Consider the following 14,545-nt stretch of genomic DNA (forward strand, 5'->3'; position numbering starts at 1 on the left):
AAGTTTCTTGTTTGTAGCATGGAAGTTGGTGCTGCCTGTCAAAGCATACATGGTTTTAGTAGAGAGATGAGATTTGAAACACTTCTGTTCAAGCCTGCTCAAATTATTAGCAGTGATGCCACCTTTATCTTTAATTTTTCTATACCCAGGCTAGCGTTCACAAAGAAGGGGGTGCTTCGTGTGGAGGGTTTCCTGACCCCGCAGCAGAGTGACAGCATGGCCATGGGTTTATGGCTGCCATCTACAAATGCACAGGAAGGCCTCGACCTGGATACATCTAAGTACATCCTTGCCAATGTGGGTGACCAGTTCTGCCAACTTGTCATGTCCGAGAAAGAGGCTATGATGATGGTGGAACCTCACCGTAAGTTATTACAGTGGTGTTTGAAAGTTTGTGAACCCTTTTTAGAATTTTCTATATTTCTGCATAAATATGGCCTAAAACATCAGATTTTCTCACAAGTACATAAAGAGAACTCGGTTAAACAAATGAGACAAAAATATTATACTTGGTAATTTATTTATTGGGGAAAATGATCCAATATTACATATCTGTGAGTGGCAAAATATGTGAACCTCTAGGATTAGCAGTTAATTTGAAGGTGAAATTAGAGTCGGGTGTTTTCAATCAATGGGATGACAATCAGGTGTGAATGGGCACCCTGTTTTATTTAAAGAACAGGGATCTATCAAAGTCTGATCTTCACAACACGTTTGTGGAAGTGTATCATAGCACGAACAAAGGAGATTTCTGGGGACCTCAGAAAAAGCGTTGTTGATGCTCATCAGGCTGGAAAAGGTTACAAAACCATCTGTAAAGAGTTTGGACTCCACCAATCCACAGTCAGACAGATTGTGTACAAATGGAGGAAATTCAAGACCATTGTTACCCTCCCCAGGAGTGGTCGACCAACAAAGATCACTCCAAGAGCAAGGCGTGTAATAGTCGGCGAGGTCACAAAGGACCCCAGGGTAACTTCTAAGCAACTGAAGGCCTCTCTCACATTGGCTAATGTTCATGTTCATGAGTCCACCATCAGGAGAACACTGAACAACAATGGTGTGTATGGCAGGGTTGCAAGGAGAAAGCCACTGCTGTCCAAAAAGAACATTGCTGCTCGTCTGCAGTTTGCTAAAGATCACATGGACAAGCCAGAAGGCTATTGGGAAAAATGTTTTGTGGATGGATGAGACCAAAATAGAACTTTTTGGTTTAAATGAGAAGTGTTATGTTTGGAGAAAGGCAAACGCTGCATTCCAGCATAAGAACCTTATCCCATCTGTAAAACATGGCAGGGCTTGACATTAACTTTTAAACCCACTTGCCCTGGGGGGTAATTGGGGATTCATTTCCACTTGCCCCCTATTTTGCAAGTACTATTTTTTTTTTTAATTTATTTATTTTTTAGGAAAACCATAGAATAGCTGTGAATTGCAACATAAAATGATCACACATTGAGCTGAAGTTCGGTTATTGGTTACTTTTTGCTTGTAACAGACAATAACAATTTCATCCAAAATAGTTTTTCCTGCCTTAGTCGATTTATTTCCATTTCAGCTGTTGTAAAGTTCAGTGTGTTTGTGTAGAACTCTGACTGTAGGTTCATTACTTGATAATGTAGAAATCTATAACAAAGTTTGTATGAAGAAAACAATAGGGTGCCAAAAACAGCACTGCGTTTGAGAATATGGCCCTTAAAAAAAAATAAAATAAATAATAATAATAATCATCCACCTCTAGGTTTAAAGGGGGGGGGGGACCTGTGCCATCTCATGATGGACAGGATAATGTTTGAGTTTAAAATTTAGTGTGTAGGTTGTGGGTGTTTTTATTTTTATTTTATTTTATTTTTTTTTAAATATACATACAGACCTGGCAACCTGTAACTGAATCAGTGCAGCCAGTCTGTCATGATGCAGTGGGGTGGGCTTTTTTTTTTTTTAAACCTAGAGGTGGATGATGTACCCCCCCCCCCCCCCCCCCCAAAAAAAAAAAGGATATAAATATTTTGCACAGGACTGTGTTCCTCTGATAACAGAAACAAAGCTCCAGCTCTCTCTGTTCTGCTGTTTCAGGATTTATTGCCCATGTCACTCTTTTGAGGATTTTTTTTTTTTTTTAATGCCAGAGTTGTTTGAAACCAATCTGGGTTTTCTGTGTCGAATAGGGAAGCTGCTTCACCTGTAAGAAAATCAAACATTTTTATGAAGGCACTAACTTGAATGCGAACAGAAAAAAACAAACAAAAAAAAAAGATTCTTAAGCAAACTCTTCCATACTCACGTTTGACTTTTGTTTTTGTAAAATACATTTTAAATGTAATCGTAAATTTCTCTGGAGTTTTCAGGTTTAGCTCCTCTCGTCGTATTCTTTAACCACTCATTTCCCTGTTGTTGAAGCATATGCTTCGATTTGTTAACATTTTTCTTGATAGTGGGGAGACAGTAATGCCTTTTATCTAGTTCTCTGTTTGAACAAGCAAAATCAGTGCAAAAATTAACCATATTGAAGACGGATTAAGCCTTGCTTGCATGAAAGATGGTGTCTGTCTGACCCCAGCTGTAATTATCACGTGATGCGTGACGTCATGCACAAGGGATCTATAAACAGTGTGTGTACCATACTACAACAGCGGGGGTATATAAAATAACTTGCAAAGCAGTAAATGAAACCGGGACTAAGAAAACAGCCAAGACATAATGGCGGATATGTAGTAAGGGACTGAAATAAAAGATCAAAAAGCTTAATTTTTATGGTTCTAGTTCATAATATATGCTCATTCCAACTTGCCCAGTTGGGCATGTCAGGGACCTATCCCGCTTGCCAGAATGCATGTTTCACTTGCCCCTGGCAATCGGGCAGTGCTTAATATTGAGCCCTGCATGGTGGTGGTATCATCATGGTTTGGGCCTGTTTTGCTGCATCTGGGCCAGGACAACTTGCCATCATTGATGGAACAATGAATTCTGAATTATACCAGCGAATTCTAAAGGAAAATGTCAGGACATCTGTCCATGAACTGAATCTCAAGAGAAGGTGGGTCATGCAGCAAGACAACAACCTTAAGCGCACAAGTAGTTCTACCAAAGAATGGTTAAAGAAGAATAAAGTTAACGTTTTGGAATGGCCAAGTCAAAGTCCTGACCTTAATCCAACCGAAATGTTGTGGAAGGACCTGAAGCGAGCAGTTCATGTGAGAACTGCTCTAATTTCACCTTCAAATTAAGTGCTAATCCTGGAGGTTCACATACTTTTGCCACTCACAGATATGTAATACTGGATCATTTTCCTCAGTAAATAACTGACCAAGTATAATCTTTTTGTCTCATTTGTTTAACTGGGTTCTTTTTATCTACCTTTAGGACTTGTGTGAAAATCTGATGTTTTCGGTCATATTTATGCAGAAATCTAGAAAATTCTAAAGGGATCACAAACTTTCAAGCACCACTGTATTTGTCCTTATTTATGGATGTTACAAATGAAAGTTCTTGAATTTAAGGTTGATTGGACTGCAACAGTTGTTCCTCTTGCCTGTGTGTTGATGTGTCGTGTATGTGTTCGAGCAGAAAAGGTGGCGTGGAAGCGGGCAGTTAGGGGTGTGAGGGAGATGTGTGACGTGTGTGAGACGACGCTCTTCAACATCCACTGGGTGTGTCGCAAATGCGGTTTTGGCGTATGCCTAGATTGTTACCGGCTACGAAAGAACCAGCCACATGATGGTGAGCATGACCGTCTGGTAGCTAATAGTTAATCTCTTAAGGATGAACCCGCAGATACATGTTGTTTTAAATAATTATTTTTGCGTGTTTTTTTTTTTTTTTAAACACTGCTCATGCAGATGTGGAGGACAGCCCAGATGATGAAGTCTTCTCCTGGCTGAAGTGTGCAAAAGGCCAGCCTCATGAACCCCAGAACCTCATGCCCACTCAGATTATACCTGGCACAGGTAGGTATCACTGTTTAATGAGAACTTCCAGTTTGTTAAAAGGATAGTTCGGGATTTTTGACATGAATCTGTATGGCATCCCCATCAATAGTGTCGTGCAAACACACTGACTTACCCCTGACAGCATCCTGAGAGTCCAGTTTTGGTCCTGACGAAAGTAGTCCGGCAAGTTTGTTGGGGTCACGAAAGTAAAACGTTTTTCGTCTCAAAACAGTATGTGTTCAAAAGAGTGATGTATTTGCATCACAAAACCGTTGCCAAATAAAGTGTCAGACCTCGAAATCGCTTGGCGCTATTTTCTCTCCCTTGGTATCACTGCGCGCTGCCACCAGGTGACAGCCACGGCTGTTTCATTCATTGTTTTAGTGATGGGAATTTCGGCTCTTTTTCGGGAGCCGGCTCTTTTGGCTCTTCTTACTATAAGGAGCCGGCTCTTTCAGCTCCCAAACGGCTCCTGAGATTTTATTTTTGATTTAATTGCTGCAATTAACTAGTTAATTAATTACATTATTATTTATATTTTATCAATAGGATGTTTTCCATTTTATTTTTTAGTTTTTGTAGCCGTTGTAAAGCTTTGTAAAGTATAGCAGTGTAACAATGTTCTAGCTATAGAAATAAAACTAACTTACCAATTAATAAATTATTTTCTCACAAACATAATGCAAAACTGTTATATTACCAATATAAAATACACAGAAGACATCAACTGTTTATCCTTTATGGCTTTATTTCACACTCGACCTTGAACAAAATGCCACAAAATAAATTATGAAGTATAAATCAGGCCTAAGAAACTATGAAGCAAAGTTGGAAATTATTTTAACAAACACAGAACAATGTGCAACAAAATATGTGGCACCTTGAGCGCATGGGAAAAGAGAAAAAAGTGCCGCACTCTGCTCCACCAGTAATGAGAAGCTGCTGGAACAGCAAATATGCTCCTGTTATAATGACTGCTGTCTCGTTGTATACCGCAGATTAATCTGGCCATGCCAAGGCGGTTGCCGACCGAACCTGTCAATTTATGAGCAACAATTTATATCATGAGCTTTAGGAATTCACGGCAATAAAACAATGAACAATGATCATGGTTGTCAAATAGACAATCATCCTTCAGCTGAGCTGAACTCTCTCTCTCTCTCTCTCTCTCTCTGAGGCACCTAAGGACAAAAAACTAATTCGGCTCCCACCGAAGAGCCGGCTCCCGTCGTTCACTTCAAAGAGCCGGCTCTTTGAACCGGATCGTTCGCGACCGACACATCACTACATTGTTTACTGCTAGCAAAGTTAGCGACAACATGTCTGACTACGACGGTGAAATGTGTGCGGAGATTCAGCCACATCTTTGTTGCTACAGCCTGGATAGTCGCAAGTGCGCACCATTTTCACAAATATATTATTGTATAGGTTATAGAAGGTGATAAATTTGTCGCTGTTCTTGCTCTCAAATTAGCTTGTTAGCGCCGCTGATCTGAACTCCTAATCACTGCCAAACAATGGGAAAGGTGTTGATTCCTGCGCAGATGTCAACATGACAGCGCGCAGTGATACCGAGGGAGAGAAAATAGTGCCAAGCGATTTCGAGGTCTGACTTTTTATTTGGCAACGGTTTTGTGATGCAAATATATCACTCTTTTGAACACGTACTGTTTTGAGATGAAAAACGTTTTACTTTCGTGACCCCAACAAACTTGCCGGACTACTTTCGTCTGGACAAGAACTGGACTCACAGGATGCTGTCGGGGGTAAGTCAGTGTGTTTGCACGACACTATTGATGGGGATCCCATACAGATTCATGTCAAAAATCCCGAATTATCCCTTTAAGCAACAGTGTGTCAGTCAAGGTGTAATTTTCCCGTTATTAGCATGTTGGGTAGATTGTACCTTAAATGATGAGAATAAATAAATTGGTCATCACCACTCCTGACATGTGCCTCGTTTATCAGTTTAATTGTACAGGTGACAAATATATTCCTTTTTTTTTTTTTTGTACATTTCATCATCTCTGAAATTAGTTTCTGGTTATGTCACTACCAGCACAATGTGATTCTGAATCGTTTTTAGACAAGAGTGTGACTGCATTAGTGCAGCACATAGGTGTTAATATTATTGCAGCGATCAAGACTGCTGTCGAGTTTACGGCTCTGCTGTGAATTTTGGATCTTGAGGAAGTTGAGCAGAGAGTAGTGGACTATTTCTATTATTTTTCCAAGTTCACTTGAGCCAAATAAAACAAGGCGATGGGCCTTATGTTTGATGCAATGTGCTATAACACTTCCTTTTGATTAACTTAGCTTAAATTTTTAAACTATTTAGTTAGCGTGCTTTGAGGCAGTTAGGATCTGACTTGCAGCTTTCGTGCTCTGTATGCTCCTAACTCTGGTACTGCTGCCTAGTGTGTAAGTAGAGATGGGGCTTATGATGAGTATTAAAGGACATGGGACATGGATTTTTTTCTGGGCATAATTATGTATAAAGGACATAAGAAATGCCATCTAAATCACTGCAGGGCGTCAAAAATGTGAAAATCATCACATTATTCAACTTTTTTATACATCAGCGTAAAACAAGGATTCGTTAATGAGCTAGGTGGTCACGTGACCCGTGACGTCACAAAAACTTTCCAAGGAGCCAGCGCTTGGGAATCTAACGTAAACAGGTTACCGAAATGGACACCATCGACAGTGACATTCCCGATGTTTCACAGAGATGTGAAGTTAGACCCTATCAATTCGAACCGATAGCTGGAAATTCACATGACCATGGATCTTGTCTTTACGCTGACGGGTCAGATGATTCCGAGAGTGAGAGTTCATTCAATCCCCATGAAACTGAAAGCGGTCGGCTCGATAACACTTCCTGGTAAATTAAAAACAATTCTGCTCAAAGGCTAATGATCTGTTGAAAGAAGTATTATTTTTGTATCATACATTGAAAGTTCATCATAGATCTAGCTGAAGTCCGTTGCAAGCTATTTTTTTTTTTTGCTGATATTTTTCGAGATTGATTGAGATACAATGCTTCCAGAGTCCGAGATGAAAACATTCAAAATGGCAAAACGCCATCACACAGCTAACAACACTACGCCGTTTGGCGAAAGAGATGAAAATTAAGAAAAGTTAAACAAACTTACCAACATAACATTTATTTAAATGTCCATTAATGTTACAGGATTTCTTGACTGTCTCTACAGTTGTAGGAATGTTAGGCCCTGTATATTATGGCGCCATCACTGCCTCCATGAACCCGGCTATACGGCCTCTTAAATTTGGCTCGGCAATTAATATCGCTCAGTACCTGAGTATTAATGTTGAAAGAATCCTCAGTGAAATGGTCCGAACAAAGTTTGTGGGAAACAGTAGGTGCAAAGTTTTTTTTTTTTTTTTTTTTTTTTTTTCTTTTTTCTTCTACGGCAGTAGTGAGCCCACACTTTCCTCAGCTTCGGGTCCTTGGGGAATGCAAAAAAACTTACTCCAGGGCATTTCCCATTGGAATTATTGCAACCATAAGCAGCACAATACACCATGATGTTCAATGTACGTTAAAGACTATAAAACAATTTTCTTGTCATTCACTTCTCCATTCATCTACCCGCTTGTGCTGTGCCCGAAAGTTTTTGTGACGTATGATCACGTGACAGCGGCTCTTCCGGTTGTAAAATATGCATATCGGAGCTCGAGCAGAAATGCCATATAATCACGAATATAACAATTTTGCTGAATTTAATAGATGATTTTGTATTTGTTGATGCAATTAATTCATATTTTTAATGGAACGAAACTGATATAGCATGCATTTATGTTTCATGTCCCATGTCCTTTAAAGGAAATATCCCGATGCACAATGCGAGCAGCAGATTCGTTTTCTGTATTTCGTATTCCGATATTTGAGACAATGATAGTTTGTGTAATGCCTAGTGTGTTGTGCTCTACAGTGCTAACTAACTTGTCCCTTACCTCCTCCTAGCACTCTATAATATAGGGGACATGGTACACGCGGCACGAGGCAAGTGGGGAATTAAAGCCAACTGTCCTTGCACCAGCCGGCACAGTAAACCTGCAGCGCGGCCCAATGCACCCAACGGCCTTGCACAAGTATAGCATTATTATTATTATTATTATTTTGACATTTGGGATGTTGTGTTTCTCACTTATTTGTATCAGTATTACGGTTTTCGTATCCGTAATAAATTTCACCATTCAAATTCTATTCAGATTTTCACTAATGTATTGTATTAGGAAGCAAACAATATCCATAAAGCATGTTCTGCTTTTAGTCTCCTCACGTTAGTCCATAACTCTCCCCCCCCCCCCCCCCCAATATGTTTTCAATATTTAGTCTGACCTGTAAGTAAGTATTTAGTCTTGTAAAACTCTAGCTGACTATCACGTGACATGCTTTATTATACTCCCGCTCCGAGGGTGGTGGTGGTACTGGTTTACCTCTGTCCGAAACACCCTTTTTCTCAGGCTACATCCACACGACAATGGCAACGAGATGTTATTAAAAAAATATCGCGTCCACATGGGCAACGGATCAGTAAAATATCAGGTCCATATGGCAACGCAACGCTTGCTGAAAACGATGCAATACACATGCCACACCTCTAGGGGCGCTGTAAGACGGTCCCTTTGGAGACACCAGAACAATAGAAGTAAGGACGCATGCGCATAAACTATTATGTGCGAGACTTCATATTAGCCACAAAGTCAGAAAAATCTGTTCGTAAAATTACATTATAATGACCAAATACAATGAAAAGTATTTTTCCAGTCTCACCTGTGAAAGGTAATCCCATGTGATCTCGTTTGGACGGCAAACCTGTTGGTACAGTTAAACGTAGCACATGAATGAGGCATCTTTATTCTCTGCTTTGACCCATCCAATATGGCGGCGAGGATGACGTATGGTTCTACGCGGAAGGCGGCGTCTTTAATGGTCCGGAATAAATTGAATGCTACACGTTGATGGATTAATTTGTTGTTCTACGCCCTTTTTGAGGAATGTATTGTAGGACTTAAACCAACATCTGAAGAGGTGAGATCGCTCCTTTTTTTTTTTTTTTTCCCCTATTTTTGCTGGCGGGATTGACTCTCTCTCTCACTTTGCACCATTACACAATAAATATTCACAGTGAGAATATTTTGTAAGCGCGTTTCATGAACCAAGTTATAGGATTTGTTGACAACTCGCATTGAGTTCGTTACACTTCTACCCGGCGCAAAACACGTGGTTGTGACGTCATCGTAAACAAATCCGTTCTACTCATCCAGACGACTTCGCAACGGCGCCGTTGCCAGATCTTTCCACTCTGGAACCCGTTCTCAAAAGATTTCGTTTTGGGGCACCCAAAACGCCAGTGCCGTGTGGACGCCAGGCCGAAACGATAAACAATTTTATCGGATTCACCTGAATCCGTTGCCGTGTGGACAGGGCCTCAGCAACCACAAATCATAGCCCCTTGGTACCAAACTTCAACTTGGGGTTCTATACCATTTTTAGGTCTGTTGCACATCGACTTCCTGTTTACCAACTGAGCGTATTTACGAAACCTATTCCGTGGATTTACACAATTTTTGTAACACTTTTCCTAGCAACTGCAAATCACAGCTGCTTGATATTTGGTACCGAGCTTCAGCTTGAGGTTCTATACCGTGTATACCATTTTCAGGTCTGTCGCACATCGACTTCCTGTTTACCGATTGAACATATTTACCAAACATATAGGGTGGATTTTGACGCTATTTCAAAATGACAGTTTACCAGGATGCTATTTGAAATCCCTGGGGAGAGAGACTACTCTTTACTTACTTGTTTCAGGGTTAATTATTTGTTGAAGTCAACATTCATAATAAGTGTCCTATTCCTTCACTTGCTTGCATTCTGATATAAGCGAGCGTGGGGGGGATATGCAAGTGAGCAGTAGCTCACAGTTGATCGTTTCAGGTGTCACTGTTTTTACCCATGGTAAAGTTTGATAACCAAGAAGAGACCATTCTCATTTTTTTCCTTTGTCTAAAAAAGCAATGCTTTTTTTTTTTTAATATATTTTAAATTTGTGATGTCAGTGTACTGTATAGGGTAGCATTACTGATTTACATTATAACATAAATACAATCTTTGAGCAACATTTGACACAACTACTTAGGAATTTTTTTGATTTTGCAGTCAGGTATAGTCTCTAGCACAGGAAACGGGGCTGCGTCCACTTCAGCAACACCTCGTCCAGACGGAGATCCTGTGACAGCTGTGGTAGTGAAGGTAGAACCCGGGGCAGAGGGAAACAGTGCTGAAACATCAGGCGGCAGCAGCAGCGCTAACAGCAGCACAGCAGGGCCTGCCAGTACCCTTGCCCCTGTTTCTAAAGATATCAAGGGTAACTCCTCCTCTGCTCTGCACTGGCTGGCTGACCTAGCCACACAGAAAGCTAAAGATGACTCTAAAGGTGGGTGAGCTGCTGTGTTATCTGCATGACAATATCAGCTGAAACATCTTCAAAGGTTTGGCAACATTTTCATGCGTTTGTGTGGTGCAAGCTGGCATTATTTTATGTTTCATAAATTGAACATTGCACGAATACTTTTGGTAATGTCCCTTTATCACTCCTGGTCTGTCTTTGAAGACTCTGGCTCCCTCCGGGCTATGATGAGTCGTGATGCTCGTTCTCCCTTCGGTCTGGATGCCTTCAGCACTCTATCCAAACCAGCAGGCCCCACTCCCAAGCTCTTCAACAGCCTACTGCTGGGCTCTGGGCCGTCCCAGCCCAAAGCCGAGGGCACCAGCCTGCGGGACCTGCTCAACTCCGGCCCAGGCAAACTGCCCCAGGCCCCAGATAGTGGAGTCCCCTTTCCGTCAGTATTCTCCTCCTCGGCAGGGGTGAGTAGATATTCTGCTCGACATTTGTGCGTGCATAGTCTAAAATTAAGTCGTCTTATTTTGCTTAATGTAGACACACGATAATCTTTAAAATGCCCCTGTGGGCATTTGTAGTTGTCGTTGATGTAGCCTAACTAGGCCAGTGACCTCTTAATGGGAGGCTAGCTGAAAGACAGTGCAGGTTGGGTTTGTTCCTAGAGAACATTTCACTTGTTGCTGCATGACTGACCTTTGGCGGGGGAAGAGTTAAGTTTCCTTTCTTCCTTCCGGGCAGGCTGATAAAGCAAAGGGAGGTCTACCTACCATCCTTGACCATATCATTGCCTCTGTGGTGGAGAACAAGAAGGCAGAAGGTCGCCGTGTCTCGGGGTCGACGGAGGCCAGTGAGTCAAGCAGTGTTGCGCGGAGAGAAGGGATGATGGGCTTGAGTGTACTCGATCCCCACACCTCCCACACGTGGCTATGTGATGGCCGTCTCCTCTGCCTGCAGGACCCCAGTAACAGTAACAACTGGAAGATCTTTCGCGAGTGCTGGAAACAGGGCCAGGTAAGCAGGAGATTTGTCTGTGAAAACCATGGTCACGATCATTCTTGGGTTAGGTAGAGGGTGTTGTGGAGGCTCTCGGAGCCTGCAAAGTAGGCTCAGGACAGAGTTTAATACTTGACATGGGGTCTGGTACTTGAAGCGATGTTCCAGCTACAGGGGGTTCAGTAGTACATTAACGCTTCTTAAGGAGGGGATTCAGCTCCTGTACTTGAGAACGGGGTTCCGTACTTGAAGACGTTCATTATGTAAAGGGGGTTCGAGTACTTGAGGAGGGTTTCAGAACCTGAGGACGGGGTCCAGGACTTGAGCAGGTGTTCCAGCTATGAAGGGGTTCAGCACTTGTGGAGGCGGTGTGATACTGGAGGAGGAGTACGGTACTCATGCAAGGGATCAGTACTCAAGAATACAAATCAGTTGTTTTTGTTTTTTTGTTTTAGCCGGTGCTGGTGTCCGGTATCCACAAGAAGCTTAAGGCGTGTCTGTGGATGCCGGATGCTTTCAGTGAGGAGTTTGGAGACCAGGATGTAGACCTGGTCAACTGCAGGAACTGTGCAATCATCTCTGACGTCAAGGTCCGAGACTTCTGGGATGGCTTCCAGGTCATCTCCAGTAAGTAACTTTCGAGTATTGAATACTACAGGTAGGACTGTAATGATTCTGTAATTTTGGTTGCAAGGCACCATTTTATATATTCTTCAGCACCATAGAACAGTTTTGTGTTGATTTTTGAGCTACATACGTATGGATTCTGCAGAACGTTTGCGAGGTGCTGATGGGCAAGCAATGGTACTGAAACTCAAAGACTGGCCTCCTGGAGAAGATTTCCGAGACATGATGCCTACACGGTAAGCTGTTCGTGACCTTGTCAGAGATTCAAACTGGTGGGATTTCCTTTACACTTTAACACACTGAAACATTGGTTCCTGCCTTCAGGTTTGATGACCTTATGGATAACCTTCCTCTACCTGAGTATACAAAAAGAGATGGACGACTAAACCTGGCATCCCGTCTTCCTAACTTCTTTGTGCGGCCTGATCTGGGCCCCAAGATGTACAATGCCTATGGTAAGACAAAGGACATTTCTGGTATTGATATCTGTTGCTCATTAATTCGAGGTGTATTTTTGTTTGGAGATTTTTGTGTACTCCGTGTTATACAATGGTGCATTAGTAGGTTTTTTAAAAAAATGATTCGAGTGGGGTGGAGGATAGTATTTTCAGAAAAGACTCAATTTCCAAGATTAAAGTCATAAATGTATGCGAAAAGTTGGTTAATCTCTGAGATTGTAAAGTCATAATTTTGAGGGGGGGAAGCTACAAATTTCTTCCCAAAAATTATGAGCACCACTTTTTTATTTATTGAGAGGGGTTTTTTTTTTTTTTTTTGGTCATGGGGAAACATTTCACATTGCAAGGCTGGATTGTCATCAGGGCACAGATACCACTGCTGAGCCGGGAGTTATAGGAAATTCAGTCTTTCCTCCTCAATCGCTCTATTGAGGTATTTCACTCACGTGACCAAGTCATGTGATGCTGCCATTTTGGACGTCACGGCTCGAATCAGTTTGAATGCGAGGAAGGCGACAAACAAAAAACATAAAAGAAAAAGGAGCGAGATGCAGAAAACGCCTTCACTATCCAGCGACGTAGGGCATTTACAGGGCGAGCAGAGGGAGAGGTATTTGCAAAAATTGAGGTTAGCAGGCTTAGAGAACGACGTTTATCTGCTTTCACCAGGATTGTTCACTGACAGCTAAGATTTGTTCACATTTTCATTTACTTTCGGTCCTCAGGATAAACAAAATGTTATTAAATGTCATTGAAATAACTTCTTAGTCTGTTGAGACATGGCCCGTTATAAGTTTTTCCTTTACTGTATTTACTAGTTTACTGAGTGCGCTCCGGGGCGGGCTGGCTGGCGCTAGCTAGCTAGCTAGCGCGCTCCGGGGCGGGCTGGCTGGCGCTAGCTAGCTAGCTAGCGCGCTCCGGGGCGGGCTGGCTGGCGCTAGCTAGCTAGCTAGCGCGCTCCGGGGCGGGCTGGCTGGCGCTAGCTAGCTAGCTAGCGCGCTCCGGGGCGGGCTGGCTGGCGCTAGCTAGCTAGCTAGTAAATACAGTAAAGGAAAAACTTGAGACTGAAAGGTTTTAACAGTCATCCAAATGACTGAACGTAAACGTTGCTACAGTAACATACTAGGTACTATGATGTTGACATTAGCTAGCTTGCCGTTCAAAATGGTGGACACCGGGGCGTCACGTGACCCTGTGACGTCAGGTGAAAAAGCTCAATATAAAAGGAAAAAAGTGCTAAGAGTTTCAGCTATATTTCCCAGAATGCACTGCAGGCTTCCTGGACACAGTGGGCATTGAATGTATAAACCATACAGCCTTGTTTATCCGTGTCTTGGGTGTGGTGCATTTTATTTTATTATTATTATTTTTTTGTCTTTGCAGTTTATATAAGAATAACGTGTCATCTACATGTATAAAAATTAGTGCTGTCGAGCAATTAAAATATTTAATCGCGATTAATGTCGCGACAGTCATAGTTAACTCGCGATTAATTGCAATTTAATTGCACATTTTTGTCATATAAAAAACCATTGTAATTCTCTTATCAGCATAAAGTGAATGGGCTTGCTTTGTACCAATGTTTTTTTTTTTTTCATTGCAAAGCATAACATGTCTTGACACAGCCACTGCAAAGTGAAACCTAAGCCGAGCACCGGTGCGGAGCTAGCAAGAGAACCATGAGTGAAATGATCTACTGTTTGAGTTAGTCTACAACTCTAATCAGAGAGATAGGTTACACAGTGACGGTAGGCTTGACATGCTTGATTATAATATAAAGTACACCATTATATTAAGTTTAAGTTGTTCGTTGATAAATATTGCATTGAATCTGATCTTTACTGTTTCAGCTCACTTAACACATTTTGTACTTTTACACTTTCTGCCTGTTGATGCGTCGCGCTGTCCAATCAGAGGCGGCCAAATTTGCATATTACAGGAAGGATTTCTGGGATAGCATTGAGTTTACAGTTCAGAGGGATCTGGCTTCTTTAGATGCTGTCTTCTTAAAACTGAAAAAATATTTAAAATGAACCAAATGAGCCAGTCTTTTGAACGGCTCTTTTCAAAGAACGGATCACAAAGATGCGGATCCCATCAAAGA

The 14,545-nt window shown here is 41.8% G+C and overlaps 1 protein-coding gene across 2 annotated transcripts in view; it reads left to right on the plus strand.

Annotated features, from left to right (window-relative positions):
* The window catches only part of kdm3b (lysine (K)-specific demethylase 3B), a 44,300-nt gene that overhangs the window by 15,164 nt on the left and 14,591 nt on the right, over window positions 1-14,545 (plus strand). For both annotated transcript variants that reach the window (XM_060927345.1, XM_060927346.1), the window contains 10 exons: window positions 150-364; window positions 3,568-3,720; window positions 3,840-3,947; window positions 7,918-8,045; window positions 10,120-10,396; window positions 10,574-10,827; window positions 11,102-11,374; window positions 11,812-11,983; window positions 12,129-12,219; window positions 12,308-12,438. In XM_060927345.1, the coding sequence (XP_060783328.1) occupies window positions 150-364; window positions 3,568-3,720; window positions 3,840-3,947; window positions 7,918-8,045; window positions 10,120-10,396; window positions 10,574-10,827; window positions 11,102-11,374; window positions 11,812-11,983; window positions 12,129-12,219; window positions 12,308-12,438 (1,802 nt within the window). The remainder of the gene's footprint in view (window positions 1-149; window positions 365-3,567; window positions 3,721-3,839; window positions 3,948-7,917; window positions 8,046-10,119; window positions 10,397-10,573; window positions 10,828-11,101; window positions 11,375-11,811; window positions 11,984-12,128; window positions 12,220-12,307; window positions 12,439-14,545) is intronic.

The sequence above is a fragment of the Neoarius graeffei genome, chromosome 8, assembly GCF_027579695.1.
Source record: "Neoarius graeffei isolate fNeoGra1 chromosome 8, fNeoGra1.pri, whole genome shotgun sequence".
Taxonomy (NCBI): Eukaryota; Metazoa; Chordata; class Actinopteri; order Siluriformes; family Ariidae; genus Neoarius; species Neoarius graeffei.